General features: G+C 45.5%; 1 protein-coding gene across 2 annotated transcripts in view; it reads left to right on the forward strand.

Moving 5' to 3' along the window:
- Positions 1-4,988: 4,988 nt before the first annotated feature.
- Positions 4,989-15,179, forward strand: part of LOC8052826 (diacylglycerol kinase theta) — a 75,333-nt gene continuing 65,142 nt past the window's right edge. For both annotated transcript variants that reach the window (XM_029968309.4, XM_029968310.4), the window contains exon 1: positions 4,989-6,600. In XM_029968309.4, the coding sequence (XP_029824169.2) occupies positions 6,330-6,600 (271 nt within the window). In that variant the 5' untranslated portion in view covers positions 4,989-6,329. The remainder of the gene's footprint in view (positions 6,601-15,179) is intronic.

Below are 15,179 nucleotides of genomic sequence, written 5' to 3' on the forward strand. Positions count from 1 at the left end.
AGAATGTATCTGAAGAATAAATGCAGTTTTGAGCTGGTGTCTTCCTTAAATCCAGAGCACCCAAGGACCGTGATAAAGCGTATTCTCCCTGCTGTCGCAGGGACGTTCTCTTTGCTTACTGGTGCTGCTGGAGGCGCTGACCAATGGCGGCGTCGCGTGCATTCACCTGGGGCCGTGATCGAGCAGTCGGGTTTGGCCGTTGCCACTCGGGCATGCCGTACTTGGACGGCGCCTGGTCGGGTCTGGCCATCTCACTGGCGCGTCGTACGACCTGTCGGGTGTATGGTCACGCGCCTGTGCGACCCGATCTGGCAACCCTGGTGTTATCACCTCTTCGAGTCCACGGAGAAACCCCTGCGCGGACGCCATTGTGCGGTCATTGATGAACTGGAATCAGCCGTTTAGTGCGACGCACTTCCAAAACGTGGTTTCAGCTGTGCGCGGAAATGGGGTGCAAATGAATTCAGCTCAAGGGTGAGTATTTGAAGAAGGTGGACGTGTCTACCGACCACTTAGTGGCCGATATATGCGATAAATAAATAAATAAATAATGTACCCCCCTTCCCGTAATTACATGTAAGACACGCACAAAAAAAAATTCAATTTATTTGGAAGTAACAAGTTTTGACTCGATCCACTGCTGCTTGTGGCTCCTGTTTGTACGGGCTGCATCATCGTTGTAGTACGTATTAAAACTAGCGGCATATTCCACTCCCATGACCACAATGTTGAGGAAGTATGTGGACGTACGTCACAGCTGTGTTTCATCCAACCTTGACTCGAAGGAAGTACAGCGTATTCCATTGCACGGGAAGTGCGGTCTGTTGCTTTCTGGAGAAAATTTTCATTTGCCTTCGTTGTATTCAGAATTAATAGGGATTTTTAGCAAACCGTTACAGTGTTTCACGTACCGCACTACCGGAGCCCTTGAAGCATGCTTTTAAGCGCGCGCCCGGGCCCTGACCGCGGAGCGCGCGCTTAAAAACATGCTTCAAAGGTTCTGGTAGTGCGGTTCGTGGAGCACTGTAACGCTATGCTAAATGTCCCCAAAATGGACATTTACTCGGTGTAATTCTTATTTGTCTCCACAATTCACAGAGCGAGTTCGGTATGCGTTTCGTATAAAGCCAGGGATTCTTCAAAGGTAACTAAGCCTTTTATTCAACACTAATTAAATAAGCAGTTTAAATTCTGTGTAACGCCGAATTAGAGCGCAGATCTTAAGGAGGAGGAGGGGAGGGTGTGTCCCTCCTTCCCCTCCTCTTTTGCTCCCCTCTCATTTGGCGGGAAATTTTCGATACATTTCCCGGTAAACTTTCCCCGCTAAATTTAGTGAGAATTTTTTCCTCTAAATTTAGCGGGGAATGTTTTCCGATAAATTTAGCCGGGAAATCTTTTCATAATCCAACGCGCGGTTACGTCCGGTTGCATTATTCCCATAATGCAAACACGCGCGGTTACGCCGACGGCGACGCCGCTCAAGCCGGAAACGGGCGCCTAAGAGCCGCGCTCTAAAACACGAACTCTCATTACGCACGTCTACTTAGGAGGGGTCGCTTAGACGAAACAGAATTACCCCATCAGATTAGACCAATGCGATAGATTGTTTGAGTGCGATTAAATGTTTTCTTTTTCTTTCTTCTTTTTTCTCTTCTGACCCGGCCGGATATCATACTGTTTATTTCCCTGGCATTAAAGTTTATGAGGTTTGCGCGTCTGTGTCCTTATAAAAAGTTTGGCTGCAAGGGGTCCAATCATTACTTTCATTACTCTCCCAAAACAATGGTACTTGGGCGATGTAGGTTGACATAAAAAAATACATCAAATGCCACTGTCGCAGCGAGTGCAAACAAATGCTGTGCAACGAGGTGACATAATAACACTGTTAATTTTTTTAAGCTTGCGCTTGAAACTTTTAGCGCGTTGAAACGGAGGTGACTGTGAAGACGTGAGGGGACATTGCATTTATATATTTATTTATTTATTTATTTATTTTTTATTTATTTATCTGAAATACCCTCAAGGTAAGTACATTCAAGGGCTGTCTCGACAGCCAGTGTATTTGCGTGTCGGCATGCATCTTCCCTGGCGTTTGTAATTTTTGGGTAGAAAATGTTGTGCCCTTGTTCTTTTTTGTGTTTTATGAATTACCGCTATGGCAGTATCGCATTGTAACTCTACGTTCGGAAAGGCCCTCGATCCCGATTTCATTTATGATGGGATGCCTCGTTGTTTTGCGACGCGTAGCATAGGGCAGTAAAAATAATCGGGACATTATGGCATCTTATTCGTGTCGTTCCGAACACCCTTCAGGAACCTATACCGAATGGCCTGATTCAATGAATTGACCTGCGCAGAATCCTTCGCTGGCGGATGGCGACGCTGCAAGCGGATTTTAACTCGCGGCCAGTTTAATCGTACTTCGTTGTATTTGGGAACACCAATCAATTGTGAGCATCGGGATGTTGTGCCTCAATGGCTTGAATTGTAAACAACTCCCCAGAAAAGTCCCAAATTTATCGCGTGATATTTACTAACCGAAGGAATGCCTCAGTGGAGTTCCTGTGTATAATTCTGTAGTAATGACGAAAACTAATATAATACCTTTGGCCGAGCTTGTTAGCCACGGCTCACAGCACGTGGAGCGAAAGCTCGCGCTGTAAAACCAGAATATCTTGGGCTCAATTACCATCCCTGCTCGCTTCGGTTTACATGAGCGTCGTACCGGCTTTTATCACTGCTGCGTTATTCACGTTAAGTACAGTAAATTAACAGTCGTACAGCACAGCCTAAATTTCCCTTCTACAGCGTGAAACTCTGTCGCCATATTATGACGGACTGTCCTCTCGCTGTCTAAACTTTTGTCGTTTAACGTGGGTGTGTTTGTTCTCGATATGTGTCGGTAGGTATGCGTGGTACAGAATACCTGGAAATCGGCCTTGTCGTCTTGCTGAGCCGCAACCCTTCAAATGCAGTTTTGGGGAAATTATCCAACCGTAGAAAACACAGCGCTACACGATGATGGTGCACCCACTCGACGTATGAAAACTGCAAAAAATAAAGATTTTATTTATTTTAATTTTTTTATTTTACGCGCCGGCCACGCGTTTAAACGCAAAACATACGAGCGAACGATAGCGGATATTGTTTCGGGATTCACGAGCCTTGGACGCCCACAACATTATCATTATACGACGCTGACGCTGCGTCGTTATTTATTTTTCTGCCTACGTAACATTCGGCTTATTTAGAACCGCTGTCCGGGTGAAAACTCAAAATAATAATTGGCTGCGTGTTAAAATATTCTAGGCCACAGGAAATTAAACGCAAACGCACAACGTTACACTGCCGGATCGTAGCGATCTTCAGTACTCAATAAACACATGAAACGAACACGAAGAACCGCTAAACAAAACTAACTCTGTTGTGAAAAAAAAAAAAAAGAAAAAGAGACCATGCAACCACGGCATTGTAGCGGTTCCCACGGCTTTTTAGGCAGCTAAAATGAACGCGGTATACTATATTTAATATAACTCAAGGCTAGGAAAACGCACACACCCAAACGCAAAATTCTCATTGATGAGCTCCATACGCGACTGACGCTAACTCGACACAGCGAGCACCGATTCCCGCGCTCAGGCTGGCGCAAAACTCATTGAAACCAGGTGTACATCTAGGTTGCACATTTATTTCTATTCAAGTTAAAAACATACTCGAAGAAAGGTTTAAGGCAAGGCTCCTCGCATAAAGGATTCTCCTTTGTGAGAGGAGCGGTGCCAAGTTGTCCCAAATTGTCCCTCGAAAGGGAGGCTTTTCCGCAGAACACTGCGTTTAAGTGGCAAAGCACGCTTGCCGGTGGGAACAGGCTGGTGGCGTTGGCGTTCGGGTGATATGCCCTTCAAACGCCACCGTCCTTCGCACTGTCGGTTCTCGTTGTTTAAGGGAAATGCTACATTGTTGCGACGAGTATTTATTATTTGGTCGCCGATTAGAATTCGAGCATTATTGAAGCAATAAACTTATATTCGATGAGCACCGTGGTGTTGGCAAATAATTGTGGTTCGGGACCTTAGCTTTCTTCAAATGCATCGCACACCAACGAGACCGACAAGTAATACATCGTTCGTTTTATGGGCGGCATAGAGAGAGTGAAACCTCCCTGTGCAGAAGTCCGCAGTCGCTTCGATAGGTGGCGCTAGTCTATCGTAAAATGTGCGGCCCGATTCTGAAGGGAACCATGTGGGATCTCGCTGAGTTTTGTCTGCTTCAACCGCTGTCGATCCGTACTCGTGTAGCGTCGGTGGGGCTGTTTTTTCTTCACGGCAAGTGCGCGAGTAATAAACAACACGCCGGTACCGTGAAACACTCGGAGACATATTTCGCTACTGGGAAATTTTGGTTTTCGTCACTTTCTGGGTTGTAAAGGCTGTGTGGGCTACATGAAGCGAAAAACGCGGCAAATTTTGCCTGGCAAGCATTCGCTCTGCGCGTGGCATCATAACAGTAAATATCGCTCCGCGTGCAAAGCGAACGTGTTGCCGGGCGAAGTTCGTCGCTTGTTCGTCGTTTGTTCGTCGAATATTCGCTCCATGGAGCCCAGCATAAACAACGTGCAGGTATTTTTTTTCTTTTTTTTTTTTGCAAACTGTCGCACGCGCACCGAAAGGTAGGTTATTTTATATCCTCATTTCTTTCTACACCTTACTTCTTAGTGTTATATAGGCCGATGAGAATTTTGTCCTTTTAGTCAATGACGCCTGTATTACGTTTTTGTTCTCAACGCTAATTCGGGCGACATCGAAGGGTAGCGGCGCAGCGTGCGAGAGCACCGCCATGAACGAACCAGCGACGTGATACTGGCCAACTAACCTCAACCACTACCGTTCGGCAAGTGGGTCGGAACTCCGGGTTGGAGAGGAGGCGGAAACCCTCCTCTCCAGCGCTGCTTCTTCCCTCCTCGACCCGTGAGCGGGGTTCTCCGCGCTCTCACTCCGGCGGCCCCAGCGCCATCTACGTGCTCCTCCCGACGTTTTTTCGCGCTGCTCCGCGGATCTGCGGAAAGGACGACAGCTCGCCCGCCCACGGGTGCCCGCCTGCTTTGCCTGTCGCCGTGCGTTTTTTGGCGACCGATCCCTCGACGGCGAGAGTCCGACGTCGCGTCGAGACGACGCCCGGCCCGAACCTCGACCCGTGGACGATCCGGACGGGCCCGGGCCGCGCGGACGAAGAGCGCCGGGGCACCTGATGAGAGCGCCGCAGCACGCACCGAACGCCGCCGCCGCCGCCTTGGTCGCCGTCGCCCCGTTCGATCCCGCCGCTCCATCGCCCTGCCGGCGGCGCGCTGGCCGCCCCTGCCTCCCGTACGGCTCCCTAAGCCTCGGCGTCGTCCCCCTCCTCGTCCGATCGGAGACGTAACTTCGTTTCGGTCAACTACAGCCAGCGCCGGCGAGGAAACAGACTCCGATTGCACACTGGTGCGGTCGACCGACTTGATGTGCGGTGCGCGAGTGCTGGCTCTGTAGCGACCCTCTCGATCTCTGTCTTTTTTATTTATTTTCATTTGTAGCCGGGCCCGTGTGTTGGTGCTACGCCGATGGCCCGTCAGTTCCACCGGTGCGGAGGGCGCCTGCCCGAAGGAGGCTTTCGGATGACCTACGAAGACGCTGAGGATTCAGCCGGCCGGCATTTGGACGTGGAGCTTCGGAGCGACCACCGGAGCAGAGTGCCTCCGCCACCGGCTCGCGTGAGCCGCTGAAGGCGCTAACCCTCGTCCGACGGTCCGCCCGTTTCCCGAGCCGGCGGCCGCTCGAGTCGATCGTCACCCCAGCCCCCCGGGATTACGCACGACAGCTTCCCCAAACTCGGACCGTAGTGCGACCGGGCGTCGTGGTTCTGCAGCGCGGCCCAACTCTCGGGAGGACCTCCCGGCGGGGCGCGAGCTTTAGGCCTGACTGACGGAGTGACTTTTCGCCCCCGCTGTTGTTGCCGTCGTCGCCGGTGTTGTGACCCGGGGCCGTGCTCGGCAGGACGCAGAGTGCGCCCGGCCTAGTCTCAGCACGCGTTCAGCCCGGAGGTCGACCGTGTCCGGCGCAGCGGCGGCGAGACTGAGGCGGCGGGGCGCATCGCCATGCGGGAGTCGTCCCGGCCCTGAGACGGCGACGGCGGGGGCGTCGTCGGAGTCTGTGCCGCGGGGTCGGCCTTCGGACGCGAGTGCAACGTCTTCCGCCCTCCGGTTGGCCCCAAGACGCCGCTTGGAAGCGGCCGCGCTTTCGCCACCGACTCGCTGAGGGCAAGCGGTGGCGGGCTTCATTCGGTGGTGCAGAAGAAACATGGCTTCGTCGGCAGCCAAGCCTAACATGGGCGTCGGGCCCAGCAGCGAGCATCAGCAGCAACACTCGGAGCCGGAAGACGAAGGCGCCGGGAGCCCCACGTCCGTCAAGGGCGAGCTCGGCTCACAGCAGCAGCAGCAGCAGCAGCAACCGGAGTACGAGATAGGCCACGGCCACTACTTCACCAAGAGGACTTTCCACAAGCCCACCTACTGCCATCACTGCACCGACATGCTCTGGGGTCTCATAGGTCAAGGGTACATTTGCGAAGGTGAGTTTCTCGGCTCGCGCGTGGCACTCACTCCGGGTGGCATTGCATACTCTCGTTTTGTCACCTTCCTTGTCTCGAAGACTGAAGCACGGCTGAAGGTAAAAGGGACCGTTGGGGATCTTAGGCTTAGCTGCAAAAGCAGCACCTCACTCGCTCTCGCCTCCCGATTCTTCACTCGTTGCTTGCCAAGTTGTTGTATTTCTGGGGCGTTTCATTCCCTATTCGAGGGGTTCTTTTTCGGACCCAGATCAACTTCGTAAGTACGTTGCGCATATATTTGTTTAAAATTAAAACTTTCGCTTGCCGACTGGTTGGCCTCAAAATTGACAGCTCAGTTATGGCGTTTGTCGTGTTGCAAAGGTCCATTAATGCAATTTTGCCGATGCCTTGTCTTCTTAGTTTCACTCTATAGATTCACAAAAGGTGGGGTGACAAAATAGCCGTGGAAGCGTATCATAAATCAGGCAATGTTTGCCAACTAAAAAATGGCGTGTCCCACATTATCACTTCTGTGATAAAATGGAACTACGTTTCGATCATATTTGCCACGAGCATACGACAAACCGTTTATGTTATAAAGCCTCACGGATTGTTTACTTGAACGTTGTATGACGCGACGTATAATTACTGGAACGAATAGGTTCATTTACTTTTTATTCAATTTTAACGGGGGAGGGGGGGGGGGGGCGTTTTATTTTACGAGGAAAGTAATTTCTGTCGGAAATGTACGGAAGAACATAAAACTCATTACTTTGATAAATATCCGTGGTCTCCAAATTTCTTTCACAACAATTTTTTGTTTTTTTTTGTTTTGTGAAAACATGAACTATCTTTGATCATTTCATACATAAGTGGGTAGAAACTTGTACGTGAAGTTTCGCTATACTATCTGTATCTCTTAAATAAACATGATCATTACATGACACTCACTGTCAGCTGTATTATGTAATTTTGAGAGTTATTTTGTCAGCGCAAATCGTTAAATATTAGAGGGGTTTTCAAAGCCCTGCTTGACATGAAGACCTAAAGTATACAAACACCAATTAAAATACAAAAAGGTAAACAAATCCTAACGATATTGCGGGTCACTTTCTGTTTTAACACCAATTATTAATTTACGAAAACAACATAATGTTTTAATGAGCCGTCACCGCAGATATATTCCTATATATGTAATGTTATAGTCAGTAGTACATAATCATCTGTAAACCACACGTACCCTTGTTTTTTTTCTTTCTAGTACATCTTACTTTATAATAAAAATAGAACAATTGTAAAATTTAAAATGTAAAAAGAACAAAAAAGAAACAAAACAAAAACACACACATAAACGTTGATTCATAGTCTTCTAGCTTTCTGAATGTGTAAATTTGTAAACTCTGCATTTCTTTTTTTTTTTTTTTTGCTACGTGGTATGTACTACGTTTATTGTTGAGATTTTTTACGTGTTTTCCTTTCTATTATGTTTGTGCGTGCGTGCGTGTGTGGCTGTGTCTATGTTTTCTAAGCAAAGTACAAGGATGGTGGGGCCTCGGCAGGTAACTATTTGTTTACAATTTGCTCCCCCCCCCCCCCCAAACCCGTGACGCAGGAAGTCAAAAATAGAAGTATTATTTTTATTATTATTATTATTATTATTATTATTATTGCCCAATTTTCTGGACAGTGAACTGGAACCACCGAAAGTCTAAAAACGATGCATTATTTCGTTTCTAGTAACAAAATGAGCTCCGGCTTTGTACAAGCACTCGCGTGCTGTGCATCACAGGCAGGATATGTGTGCTTGGCCACCCCGAAGACAAAGAAAAGCTCTGGATTTTTTGTCTTTAGTCTTAGCTATGCAGCTTTATAGGTACTATATCCGGGATATATAGAAAGCACTAACGCACCTCAGAGTCACTTGGAAGGTTATTTTAACGAGGCACGAAGGCCGCAGACACTGTTTGTAGAAACTCGAAAGAGCATAATAACCTGGGGGCTTTCGAATAGTGGCAGGTTACCTAAATTGTCGGTGGCCATCTTGAGACTCTGCAGAAAGATTTTCTTTCAACACTGGGCGTTAGTGGTACAGTACACATGCTCTGGTAATGAATGGAGCCCCGAAGCTGAGGATCACACAAGAGAACAAACGCATGCTCCGTAAGGTTCTTGAACCATTATGGTATGCTGTACTCTTTCACATACATGTGTTTTCGGTCTAGATGATCTGTTCATTATGATTCAGTTGTGCCAGCTTGTTTACGTTCTCTTTCTATTAAGAAGTTGCTCAAAGACTTCTTTCAGACACCTGATTTGCATCTTTGTCTGTTAATGGTCGCGCCTTAAATGATCCGTACAAGAAATAATCAAGACGCATTATTTTTTTTATTTTTTATGATCGAACCGGAACGAATATTTTTTTAGAATACGTATTTAACCTCTGTATTGTTACGATGCTAAACTGGGTTCCCTAAAAGATTAATATATTTATCACAATTATTTCTTAGATAGATTAACGTCATGGCTAGAAACTCGAAAATGAATATTATTATCCATTTTGTTACTATAATTTAAAAAGTCAATTGTAGAGTTACAGAGATTAGTACTGCACTCAACTGTAGTTTCTTTTTTTCTCCTGAACTCCGCATTGAATGAAGAAATCAACGCATACGACAAATAAACGAGCGGTATAACAAGTTCTAAGCGACAAAGTTTCTTTCAATTTTGTCACTCACAAAACAAAGCCGATCGTTTATAAACTTTCTTTTCCTGTACCTAAAATACCTGGCTTGAGTCAATATAAGACTGCATGTACACTTCGGGCACATGTTCGTCGCCGAAGCAGCTGTACTGCTGTCCTATTTTTTCCCACCGGCTTGCAAGCAGCTGTTTTTGAGGCGAACCTGTCGTGTCGACCAAAAACCGACGGTTTGGTTGCATTGCGCCGTCCTTTTACGCCTGTAAACTACACTATTGCAAACGCACAACATAGCCCAATCTCTTGTTATGACCAGGGTTGTCAGATTTCGAACGTGAACTGCCCTCGTTTCAATGTTGTCCGGTTAATCAGATTGGTACCTACGTTTATGTATTTATATACTTATTTCAGTACGTTCAGGGCCCGGAGGCATTACAGAGGGGAAAGGCACAAAACAACGATACAATTAATACTTATAAAAATATTGAATAAAAACACATTACCGGTCATGGTTGGCATGAACGAAAACGGGTAATTATCGCAATTTAGTATGAATAGACTATGAAGTTCGCACTAAAGATGCGGGAGGGTGATTTTATTCATATCAAGTTTTAGGTATGAAACAGTCGACGTGGGCAGTTTATTCTTGTATAAAATATAAATATGGGGATATTGACCGCAGTCTTCCCTATTGTTTTCCAGTACTCCTTTCTGCCTGCAAAGAAGGCTATAATAATTTGAAGGCATCTTAGGATTTAAGAATTCAGAACTCTTCGTGTTTTTTTTTTTTTTTTTTTTTTTAATGTTTGCAGGTGTATTTGTTTTCTCCCCACGTTCACTGATCCCAGACTTATACATAGAATTTGTGACGTATTTCATTTCGTAATCCTTGTTTATTAGAAACCTATATTTTTTTTTTAAGAAATAAGGGTCTTCATGATTTGATTTATGAAATAATAATTGAACTGCCGCAATAAATTCCGTTGCTACGGGCTTGGCAAACATAAATGTTCGTGAAACCTTCCTTTCTGTCTGCCCCGTTTCCTCGGCAAGCGTAAACAACATTTTCTACCTGGATAGTTTAATGTCCTAACACTGATGGCGGTGAAAAAAAAAAAAAAAAAAAAGAATAACCCTTTATAACGCAATAAGTTTGAAACTTTGTGCTGTGCCGTTCCATTTTTATCATCCTCTCAGCTTCAAGGTTTCGAATCACATGCTTACCACACAAAATATTTTAATATTAACGTCTTTTTCATGAGAAAAAAAAAAGAAAAAAGCTACCGTGTTTCCTTATATTGCGAATTTGGTGTGACTTCTTCTCCCAACCTGCATGACCAGCTGCAGACGCAGACACGAGAGTGTAGCTCAGGGGAACGTTTCTCAGTGGTTGGGTGGGTTCTTGTACCTTGAAGGAAACGAGCGCTCTCTTACGTTATACTCCGTCCACCCCTAAGCTGACATTGTGGTGGCAGCTAGCTCCGCGCTCGTTGGACGTCATACGTTTGTCTTTTGCCAGGTGCTCTCGCGGTCGCCCATACCCACGGGCAGTAAGCGAGGCATGGGCGAGAGCGAGGTCACGCGCACCAGTCGGCTGTGCCCTGACTGACCCCGCAGATAACGTACAATACGAGATATTCACACACAGCTAGGTGCTGAATCCCAGTTTTGTTTGTCTGCGAATTGCAGGTGGCATGAGAGGCAGAATGCTTTATTTTTATCAACCTGCTATACACTCTAAAAAAAAAGGGTGTATTCTTACACCCTTTGTCCCGTATAATACACCCCAAAACTTCAGTTCGACGTAGAGCGCACTGACGTCGATCTGACGGTACCAACGTTTCACGAGGGGCTTGATAGCCGTGTGGTACAGAGCGCGACACTGTTAGCGCGAACAAGCGATCACCAGTTTTTCCAGGTTTTCTCTTTGAAACCAAGGGATGTCATCCAAGTTCTTATTGCTACGGAAAGAGCTCATTTAGCTCTATAATGTAAGCGATAAAATGTCATGCTGGCTAATACTGTTTAGATGTAAAATGAGAAAATGCGCCGATGTCGTGTTCGCGCTAACAGTGTCGCGATGTGTACAACTTATTAAAATAGCTAATGTACGTGTTACTGACTACAAAATAAAAAAAAAAAAACGTTTTTTTTTGTTTTATTTTGAAACCTTAGTATTTTTTTTATGTGGTCTTCGATACGTACTTTAGCTATTTAAGAAGTTATATCGCACCGTTATCAAGTTCCTCATAAAATTTGGGGTCGTTTGTTCAACTACACTGCGCTGTACGTCGAACTGAAGTTTTGGGGTGCATTATATGGGACAAAAAGGTGCAAGGTGATACCTTTTTTTTTTTTTTTTTAGAGTGTAGCAACAAAGACACTGTAAGACGCGCGAGCATTCTTAATTCATGAGTAAAGAAACTGGAGACCATTTTATAGGGAAATTAGATTGGAGTTTTGGAAAACAGAGAAGACGCTAGTTCCTGACGTTGCGACACCTATCAACATTTACCCACCGTGCAAGGGCAGAGATATCAGGCGTTAAATTCGTTTACATAATTCTTCTCAGGAATCTGGTCTTTCACGTTTTAACCGAGAACATGTTAATTTCGAAACATTGAAGATTCATGTAAGTGTTAAACAGAAAACCTTAAGGAGGCATGATTCTGAGTGAAGTGGGATTGTTCTCTAGAACATCTCTCGAAAACAAGCATTGGAAGTTTACAGCGAAAATAAATAATCAGTATATCAGCAGTCTTACTACATGAGCATGCATCGGATTCTTGCTGGAGCATTACACTGTCTACTACTTTTTGTTAGAATGCAAATGTTTGTCAGAGTTTAGTTCTGGTATAGCCAGTTGAACTGTTCACATAGCAAGAATAATAATATATTTTTTTTGTAAATTAGCTTTGCTATAAATTATTTCGACTGTAATATAGCCTCAATATCGGCCCTTCGAGCCTCTAAAAAAAGCCCGTGCGTCTACTCTCCCGTACAACAGTGGGAGAGTCAATCACCGCAACCTACGGAGGCAGCTCAGCGAATGACGACGCCGAAACATATGTTTAGACCGAAAAACGCAGTCTGAGTTGTGACATTGAGCAATGCAAAACGTCACGCTTGCATTGCTTAATGTCAGAACTCACACTGCGTTTTTTGGTCGAAACGTATGTTTCGGCATCGTCATTTGCTGAGTTGCCTCCGTAAGTTGCGGTGATTGGCTGTTTGAGTGTTGTGCGGAAAAGTAGACGGACGGGCTTTTTTTTTTTTTTTTTTAGAGTAACTAAAATTGCTTTATGTTAAGACTTGAGTTCGCCCGAGTTGATCCACACTGAGTTAAAAGGTTAAAAGCTTTATTCTCCTCGTTTTGTTCGCGCTTTGAACCTTTGAATTCAGTTTAAAATTGGTTTCAGCGCGCAAGTCAATACTTTTAAGCGAATTTATTTATTTTTACAAAATCTCACACACATTGGCCATCCTTCAGCTACCGAGCCCATTTTATGCCACGTTACACGAGTTGTAAATAATTTAAGCCCATCAAATACTTCTAGTACTGGATATAAAAGATATTCGAACACCAAACTGTGAGCAGTGCGGTATCCTAGGCGTCGCTTAACGTTACACGCCCTAGCTTCCTTTAGTGTCTTCGTAGAACATCGGCAAGTATTCATAATCTCTACGTATACACTCTAAAAACAAATCCGTTCTTGAAACGTTTTTTGACGCTTCAAGAACTCTTTCAGCTCGTGAAGAACGGTTTCGCCTCAGACACTATCGCCTTCCGGCGCACTAGAACGGCAAATGGACGATGAAGAACTGTTTTGCATAAAAGAAAAGCTTAAAAGAACCTCTTGTATGTTTTTCACGAAGAGCCCTTTTAGGGGGTGCCCAAAGGAACTTTTAGGGTGCAAAATATGCACAAGCCGAAGAACGCCTGGGTTCTTCGGCTTGTTTATTGTTCGCGCGCTAAAAAGTTATTTTAAGTTCCCCCTTAAACGGTTCTTCGTGAAAAACCTATAAGGGGTACTTTTACGCCCCTTTTTAAAGTACCACTTATAGGTTTTTTACGAAGAACCGTTTTAGGGGGTGCTTAAAATAACTTTTTTAGGTTTCAAAATGCGGACAAGCCGAAGAACCTCTGCACTCTAAAAAAAAAAAAAAGGGTGTATTCTTACACCCTTTGTCCCATATAATACATTCCAAAACTTCAGTTCGACGCAGAGCGCACTGACGTCAATCTGACGGTACTAACTTTCTTGAGAGGCTTGATAGCCGTGTGGTACAAATTATTAAAGGTAGTTAATGTACGGGTTACTGACCACAAAAATAAAAATAATCGGGGTTTTCTTGGTCCTACTGCAAAACCTCAGTGTTTTCTTTCCGTGGTCTTTGATACGTACTTCAGCTATTTAATAAGTTATATTGCACCGTTATCAAGCCCCTCGTAAAATCAAGCCCCTCTACTATAGTACGCTGTACGTCCAACTAAAATTGTGGGGCGCATTATATGGGACAAAAGGGTGTAAGGTGATACCTTCTTTTTTTAGAGTGTGGGTTCTTCGGCTTGTTTATATTTCGCAAGCTAAAAAGTTATTTTAAGCGCCTCCTAAAAGGGTTCTTTGTGAAAAAAAAAACAACCTATAAGGGGTACATTTAAGTCTCCTTTTAAAGTACCCCTTATAGGTTTTTCACAAAAATCCGCTTGAGGGGGCGTTTTTAAAAAAAAAACCTTTTTGGGTGCAAAATACGGACAACCCAGGCGTTCGGCCTGTCCATATTTTGCCCGTTAAAAACGTTATTTTAATATCCACCTAAAAAGAATTCTTCGTAAAAAAAAATATGAAGTTTTTTTATGCTTTTTTTTTTATTCGAAAGAGTTCTTCATCGCCCAGTTGCCGTTCTAGTGCCCCAGGGGGCGATATTACTTGAGGAGAAACCGTTCTTTACAAGCTCAAGGAGGTCTTGGAGCGCCCAAGAACGTTTCAAGAACTGATTGTTTTTAGAGTGTACATACGAGAAGGAGAAGTTCAGCTCTGTGTTCGTAGACCCCTAGGTAAAAGAACCGTTAGCTTCCCGTTGATACACGTAGGTTGGCAGCGCTTACCAGCGAACAACACGCCGTTTTATGCTGTAGTCACTGACAAACACGGGACGTGGAGAGTGCCGAGCAACTTACGATCGCTTCGCAAGCAATGACGCTGCGCTATTCGCAGATAAGAACGCCGAAAAATACGAATCACGAAGAGTAGAGCGCGAACGTAACAAATCACGCCTTGTGTTTCTTGAGCTATTCGTGACTTAGTTTATCCGGGGCCGCCACCGCCCGATTCCCTGTCCCGCTCGACCAAACAGCGGCCAGGCAGACGAGACCGCGTAGCAGGCGCTGCGAGTTTTCGGCTATAGAGGAGTTCGTCCCTTATCGAACATGGCGTCGGCCGCCGCCATTTTAACGCAGGCTTCAAGCGCAGCCCTTGCACGGGAGAGTGGGTTGCGGGGATAGGAGGAAAGAGGAAAGAGCTGGGGGAGGCGAAGGGACGAGAGGGTCGATGGGAGGCAAAGGGAAGCCAGCGTGCATGCGCGGCGGACGGACGGCTGCAGCGCACTGGCTTCATTTAACGAAGCGTCAACGCAGTCTTTCATATATAGAAATACGCACAGTCGTGTGTAAACTACGCCACTCGTATTGGGCTGCCCCAATGTCTTCCTCTACTATAAAGTGAAGACGCCGTTCCTTGAATTGGATAACGCGTTCCGAGGGAATCGTATAAATAAATATTGAAGGGGAAAATGACACCGAGGCACCATAGACCGTTCCATTTTATTATGCGCTTCAGCGAAGGCTGTAAGAGCGAGCTCCTGGCTCAGGAACTCTTACGCAGCACGAGCTACTGCTGAG

This window comes from Ixodes scapularis, unplaced genomic scaffold (assembly GCF_016920785.2).
Source record: "Ixodes scapularis isolate PalLabHiFi unplaced genomic scaffold, ASM1692078v2 PGA_scaffold2__306_contigs__length_199485367, whole genome shotgun sequence".
Classification (NCBI taxonomy): Eukaryota; Metazoa; Arthropoda; class Arachnida; order Ixodida; family Ixodidae; genus Ixodes; species Ixodes scapularis.